Source organism: Microtus ochrogaster, linkage group LG8, assembly GCF_000317375.1.
Source record: "Microtus ochrogaster isolate Prairie Vole_2 linkage group LG8, MicOch1.0, whole genome shotgun sequence".
Taxonomy (NCBI): domain Eukaryota; kingdom Metazoa; phylum Chordata; class Mammalia; order Rodentia; family Cricetidae; genus Microtus; species Microtus ochrogaster.
In genome coordinates, this window is record NC_022033.1 from 23,582,365 (window position 1) to 23,590,032 (window position 7,668).

Here is a 7,668-nt window from a genome sequence, read left to right on the forward strand (position 1 = left end):
CCCCTAGTTACCCTTTTCAAGGTGAGGTTTCTATGATAAATGCCTGACAGGTGAAGAATGGCCTAAGAAGAGTCAGTATCATTTTTTCTCACTCATGCCCAAACACACCAGACTGGACCCCAGCTCTTAGCCTCAGTTTCCCTTTGCAGTATTTCACAGATTCTGAGCAGCCCGAACCAGGCTCCCTGCCCCCAGTCCAGCGTGGCTGGTGGCGTGCACACATACTTGTAGACGGTGCTGTCCTTCTTGGGGCTGTGCTGTGGCAGGAGGCTGTGGGAGTACTGGTGCACACCCAGGTCATACAGGGAGGGGAAGTCCTTGCTGCAGAGATGGCAGCGGTAGCTCAGCTCCTCCTGGTGGCTTCTGATGTGCTCCAGGAAGGTGTCCAGCTTGGGGAACATCTGGGCACAGCTTTTGACCACACACTTGTACACCTTGGGAAGAGAAACTGGGAGGTGAGAGAGGTGGGGGTCGCCTCTTGTTACCCCTACCCTGTGACCCGGGCATGGGGCTATAAACACTGCTGTGAGCAACCTGCCAGAGGTTCCCCTGGTCCCTACAGATGAAATCAGGGCCTCCCAAATGCTGGGCAAGCAGCCTACCATTGAATTTTATCTCTAGCTCTCTTTTTACTTTTTATCGTGATATAGGTATTCACTAAGTTCACCCAGGCTGGCTTTGAGCTCCCTCTGTAGCTCAGTCAGGACTTGAATTGAGATTCTCCTGCATGAGCTTCCTGAGGATCACAGGCTGTGGCACCAGGTTCAGTTCCTGGCTTCACTGTGATTGCAGGGTTCTCCTCTTGGCCAGTTACCCTTCCCTATGGCTTTGTGAAGCCTGAATGGATCCATAAAATTACCTAAGACCTAGAAATACAGTGAAGTGGTGACACTATGGTCTTTAATGCCATGGCTCTCAAATGAGTGGATACCATTAGCCAAGGGCAGTGGGGCACACCTACAATCCCAGCACTTCGGAAGAAAAGGCAGGAAAAGAAAGGCATCTTAGATCACAATCGGAGGGGCTGGAACAATAACTCAGCCATTAGGAGGGTTAGGAGCACTTGTTGCTCTTACAAGAATGCAGGTTCAATTCCCAGAACCCACATGATAGTTCATAACCATAATTCCAACAGTAGGAAATCTAATGCCTTCTTCTGACCAGGGCACTGGGCATACACATGATACACAGACACACAGACACACAGACACACACACACACACACACACGCAGAACACTCAAACACCTAAAATAGAGCAAATAAATCTTTAAAAATAAAAAAGATAATCTTTAGCAACATGGTGAGTTTATAGCTAGCTTGAGACTCCATATCGAAGAAGAAGAAGAAGAAAAGAAAAACTTGAGAGGTACCACTACCAGAGTGTCTGACTTGGCAGATGTTGGCGCCCAAACATGTTTTCAGATGACACTAGTCTGGGGATCATCTTTGGAATTGTTACCCAACAAACTCTTCTAAGGTCCTCCTGCTCTTTGGGAACATGGCTATTTTTGACTATTTAGTATTGACTTAGGACCCAGACTCTCAAGTTCAATGTTAATTTGAAAAAAAAAATCCAGTATAAATGATTTTTGTATGTATGTGTGTGATGCTATGGATGTAACTCAGGGTCTTGCACAGGACCCCTGAGCCACGCCCTATTCCTAAAGAGATTTTGTTGTTGTTGTTGTTGTTGTTGTTGTTGTTAGTAACTCCCAAGGTTATGGAAGAGACATTAATGAAATCTGTGTCTACCTTAGCGGTCTGATGTGGGGACAGTCAAATGCAGGAGGTATGTTCCACATACTTTCATTAATTGTATCATTTCCACTGCTTCTCTCATGACCTGTGTGACATGCTGACATGTGCCTGGTCTCACTTCTATATACACTTTCAATATTTTGAGAAGTCTGGTAGTCACCAATATTCCTCAAGTGCTTACACAGTGTCAAACCCCTCTATTCCTAATGGAGTCAACTCCAATTTGCCCAGGGTACCAACAGACTGGGTAAAACCCCTGGTCCTCCTGACAGCCTTGAATTTAGACCAGCTATGTCACTCTTCTTGGCAATGATATGCAGGCAACCGTCTTGGGGGTGATCATCCTTCCCAAAACAAAATGGCAAAAGCCTGCTAGCAAGAACCCTTTCCATATTTTTTGCACTTATCTTGACTGGAATATAAATGTGATAGACGGAGACACGGCAACTATTCTGCAGTTTTGAGGGTGAACACCACAAGCTAAAGGTTCTAGAGCAGGAAGTCAGAAGCCTAGCTCTGGATGACATGCCTAGCCTGCTAGACAAGCCCAGCACTGTCATTCTGGGCCGTTTTGACAGGAGAGAAATAAAACCCTAACGACTGGCCAGTCTTCTATTACTGTCTGTATATGAATAGTCTCTTGCGTGACAAGAGCGAGCTCTGGAGCTGTGGACACAGTTCAGCTGGCTCGGTTGATAGCAGGCTTGCTGAGCACGCACGCAGCCCTATTTCACGCAGTCCTATTTCAGTGACAGAAGGACAGAACTTCAGGGTCATCCTCAGTGCATGTATGTGCGCAGACCTGTGAGTGCAGGTGCCCTCAGAGGCCACAAGAGGGCCTCATCCCCTGGAGCTGGACTTACAGGCAGTTGTGAGCCACCTGATGTGGGTGCTGGGAAATAAACTCAGTGCTCCTAACCACTAAGCCACAGCTCCAGCCTCGTGAGCCCCTGACTTAAAACAAAAATAAAAACAAAACTGTCTGTGATCCATAGAGCTACAGAGAATTCCGCCAGGAAAGGTTTCCATTGTTCATGAGAAATATTATGACTGGATTTTCTACAACGGGTAACCCTGATGGGACAGCAAGATGGTTCAGCCGGTAAAGGTACTTGCCACTGACAACCTGACTTCAATTTCTGGGACCCCTGGTGAGATGAGAGAACCAACTCCCTTAAGTTGTCCTCCGACCTCCACATGCTCCACGACACTTGCGTGTGCACATGCACACACACGCGCACATACACACACACACACACACACACCAACAGTCAGAAATAGAGCACGGGGCAAGGTGGAGGCAGAAGCAGGCGGATCTCTGCAAATCTGAGGCTGGCCTGGTCTACATGGACAGTTCCAGTCAGCCTAGGCTGCATCGTGAGAACCTGTTTGTAAAAAAAAAAAATGGGGGGGGGGAGGCAGCAAGCAGGAGGTAAGCCACATGAAAGACAGGGCCACGCCTTATGGAAACAGCCACCAGAGCTGGCAAGACAAGACACAAAGCCCTTGAATCTGAGCTGAGTGCTTGCCCTGGCTCAGCTTCCTGCCAGGTCAGATAACAAACTTCCTAACTGTCTAACTTAGCTATCTATCATTCCTCCAGCAGTCTACCTTCAGGACAAAGCGCCATGGTGAAGGCTGGCCTTGTCCCTGTCCCTTTCCAAGCAGCACTGGGGACCCTCCTGTCATCAAGCTCACAAACGGGCAGCTGTGCCCTCTGCTTTCATGGCTACCCACCTGCTCCTTCTTGTGCTGGATCATGTGGGACTTGAGCTGGAAGTAGGTGCTGAACTTGCTGGGGCAGAACTGGCACAGGTAGGAGCTGTCGATGAGGACCACCTGCTTGGCCTCCGGCTTGCCCCCTTCATCCTCACCTGCTGCGGGCAAGGCCTGGGGCTGTGTGGTGCTGGGCAGGGTCTGGCCCAACCCTATGCCGAGAGAAAAAAGTCACAGAGAAGGGTTTCGAGTGAGACAGGACAAGAACTGCACCATGCAGGACATCCTGGGACAGCGACCACAGACTTACTGTCAAATGCTGGATTCAGGACCGTACTAAGCGTATGCATTCCAGTATAGTCAGACATGATGCTGAAATACTAACATACATTCTTTATTTTTTCAGACAGGCTCTTAGGTAGTCCAGGCTGGCCCTAAACATGCTTGTAGCTGAGGATGACCTATGAATTTACATCCATAGCCCTTAAAATACATTCTGACTAAGAGACAGCTGGTGATCTCTGCTCCGCACCCTGCCTTCACTCAGACTGTGATCTCTCCATGGGTGTTAGAAACGGAACATCCCTAATCCTAAACATATTCAGGTTGCCTCCCAGACCTCGTCATTCTTTGTTCACTAGACCATCCCCCACTCTCCCTGACATCAGTGGCCTGCTCCTTCACCTCTGCAGCCCACAGCCCGGCACACAATAGGCTCCACATGTATGCTGAATAGGTGGCCCCCAGCATACAGTAGGCTCCAAATGTATGCTGAATGGGTGGCCCCCGGCACACAGTAGGCTCCACATGTATACTGAATGGGTGGCCCCTGGTGCTGGGCCTGTAGGAGTTCAGAAAGCAAAACCCAGGCACAAAAGAGGGCTGACTCCAAAAGAGCACCGGTGGGTCAGATAAACGAGGTCCGCTGGCACTCGCCCAGCCAAAGGCTCATCAGCCACTGGCATGTGGCTGGGGCTGCTCACCCTGGTGCTTGGGTAGGAAGAACTGTGGCTCTGGCTCTACAACTGTCCTATTCAGTGGTCACCAGCCACAGGTGACATGGAAGAGCTGGAAGACAGCCGGTCCCAGTGCAGATATGCCGTAAATGTAAATACACACTGACTTTCAAAAATTCAGCAAACAAATGCATGCAGTATTTCCATATGGCTTTGGGGTGTTGTGTGTTGTGGAATATTCCTTTACTGTGAAGATATGTCACTGTGATTGGTTTAATAAAAGGCTAAATGGCCAACAGATATAGGTGAAACTTCTGGACAGAGAGAGCTCTGGGAGGAAGAAAGGGGGAATAACCAGCCGGACGCAGGGGAAACAGGATGGGCAGTACAGAGTGAAGGTAACTGAGTCACACAAAAAATGTAGATTAAGCCGGGCAGTGGTGACGCACGCCTTTGATCCCAGCACTCGGGAGGCAGAGGCAGGTGGATCTCTGTGAGTTCGAGGCCAGCCTGGTCTACAAGAGCTAGTTCCAGGATAGGCTCCAAAGCTAGAGAAAAACCTTGTCTTGAAAAAAAAAAAAACAGTTCAGAAGAGATTCTTTAAAAAATGTATATTAAAAGATATGGGCTAATTTAAGTTATAAGAACTAGTTAGGAACAAGCCTAAGCTAAGGCCAAGCTTTCATAATTAATGTCTCTGTATGGTTTTTTGTGAGCTGGAGACCCAAAGAAAAGTCCATTTACAAGGTGTGGCTCTGAGGAAGACAGAAGGGCCCAGGTTCCATACCCAGCTCTACAAAGGAAAAGGAACCTCAGGATTCCTTCATGTTACCCGCAAAACAGGGTATCAGGTTCAGTAAAATAGATTAACTTTATCTCAAATTTTGTTTCTATTCCTCTTATGTGTATCTATGTGTCTGTGTGAGTGGGTGTTGATGAGGACAGAAGGGGTTGTGTTACAGATGTTTGTAAGCCACTGGATGTGGGTGCTGGGGCTGGAACTCTGGTCTTCATGACTGAACAGCAAGTACTTTCCTGCTAAGCAATCTCTATGGCCTCCTGTTTTGTTTTTCTGAGACAAGATCTTGCTCTGTAGTTCAGGCTGGCCTCAAATTCATAATCCTCCTGCCTTGGCCTCCCAAGCACTAGGATTATATGCATGTGCTACCATGCTGGGCTACCAAAAAACTTCAAATTACATCATGGTACTCAAGTTGAATCTCCACTGACAGTTCTGTTTATCAGCCCAATAAGTCCCCAGCCCTACAAGGGAGAACTAAACCAGTGTTTGGGACAGGACTGTTAGCTCAGGAGCACCTGAACACTCGGATGAATGAGAAGCCCATAGAACATCTGGAGAGCAGATGCCCACTGAGACACAATGGTTTCCATTGCTGACCAACTACAGACACAGCATGGAGAACAGAAAATGGATTCTGAGGACCAGTAAAGAAGCTCAGCGGTCAAGTGCTTGCCTGTGGCCTAGAAGAAGCCCTGCCATAGATTCAGCCTCTGCCACCACACAGAACTGGGTAAAGTAGCTGGGCAGTGGTGGCACACGCCTTTAATCACAGTACTCTGGAGGTAGAGGCAGGTGGATGGATCCCCGTGAGTTCGAGGCCAGCCTGGTCTACAGAGTAAGTCCCAGAATAGCCAGGACTACTCAGTGAAAACTTGTCTTGAAAAACAAAAAAACAAACAAACAAAAAAAAAGCCAAAAAAAAACAACAACAACAACAAAAAATGGGAAAAATAACTTAGGTCTGTGATCATAGCACTCAGGAGGCAGAGGCAGGAGGAGCGGGCATTCTCAGCTATGTAGCAAGTTTCAGGCCAGTTCAGACCCAGGGGAAGGGGAAGGGTACAGAGGGAAGAAGGAAAGTAGAAAGGAGGGAAGGAAGGGAGGGAGAGAGGAATGGATTCTAATATAGGATCCAGGCTGAGGCAGAATCAGACAGTAATTAGTGAGTAATACCTACATTTGCCAGGGCACAGGATTAGAGTAATGTCACATATCTTATATACTTGACATCCTTCTGTTCACCCTATGCCCCTTCTTTAGAGAGGCCGCTATACAGCACAGACTGAACTCACTCACTATGTGGCAGAGACTGACTTCAAACTCCTGATTCTCCCATCTTAGGCTCACCAGGCTGGAGTGACACAAGTACACCACACTCAGCTCTCCAGGCTCCATTTCACAGACAAACTGGGCTGAAGCCCAGAGACGTCATGGAAACCACCCAACTAGCATCAAAACCTATGAGGCTGGGGTTGGGGATGTCGCAGAGACCCTGGGTTTGGTCCCCAGTACCACAGACAATCGGAAATTGCCTCTGGAGCTTCCGAAGGGGTGAACGGGGGAGCGGCTCCTTCCGCTCCACTCACCTGCGTCTTCCTCCTCTTGCCTGCTGGGGTTCAAAGCCATGACCTGCACTGTGACAGAGTTTCGAGAAATGGTGCCACCACTGCGCCCCGGAGGCCACACCTTGTGAGTCTGCATGTGCTTCTTGACATTAGACTTCTGGGCAAAGGCGCGACCACATGCAATGCACTGGAAGGGCTTCTCCCCCGTGTGGCTAGGGGAACAAGGTCAGTCAGCATTCTCACGTAGAAATAGGGACACAGCCTCCACCCAGGAGCCCACAGCCACCAGGAAGGCCTAGAGATGCTGCTGACCATTGTCCTGACACCACTAGGACCTGTTCTCTCAATGTGTCAGAGAGATCAAAGGTAGAAAGACCCGGATCTGGAGCTGCTCGGTTAGCAGATCTTCTCTATGGCCACCGCACATCTGAGATGACAGATTTCCTGACTGCTGAAGTATCAAGTAGGAAGCGCGCGCGCGCGCACACACGTGTGTATGTGTGTGTGTGTGTGTGTGTAGGCATGAATGTGCCACAGTGCCACAGCATATGTGTGGAGGTCGAAGAACATCTCTTGGGAGTTGGTTCTCTTCTACCATGTGGCTCCCCAAATTTAACCAGGTTATTGAGCTTGACAGCAAATCCTTTACCTACTGAGCCATCTTCTGGGCCCCAGTACTTCCTCAACTTGGCGGCTGCTGGACTTTTTTTTTTCAGTTATAAATTAATAGGCACTTGTTGTTCGGGGCAGTCTGTTCGCTTGTTTTGCCCTCACAGAGATGGTAGCCACAGACCTCCCACATGCCAGTGCTCTACACTAAGCCATACCCAGCTTTGGGATAAAACATTTTTTTCTTGAAGATTTATTTTT

The 7,668-nt window shown here is 48.6% G+C and overlaps 1 protein-coding gene across 3 annotated transcripts in view; it reads right to left on the reverse strand.

Moving 5' to 3' along the window:
* The window catches only part of Znf341 (zinc finger protein 341), a 41,681-nt gene that overhangs the window by 12,822 nt on the left and 21,191 nt on the right, over nt 1-7,668 (reverse strand). For all 3 annotated transcript variants that reach the window (XM_026787260.1, XM_005363095.3, XM_013352088.2), the window contains 3 exons: nt 6,820-7,010; nt 3,497-3,687; nt 226-434 (listed from right to left, as the gene is read on the reverse strand). In XM_026787260.1, coding sequence (XP_026643061.1) covers nt 226-434; nt 3,497-3,687; nt 6,820-7,010 — 591 coding nt within the window. The remainder of the gene's footprint in view (nt 1-225; nt 435-3,496; nt 3,688-6,819; nt 7,011-7,668) is intronic.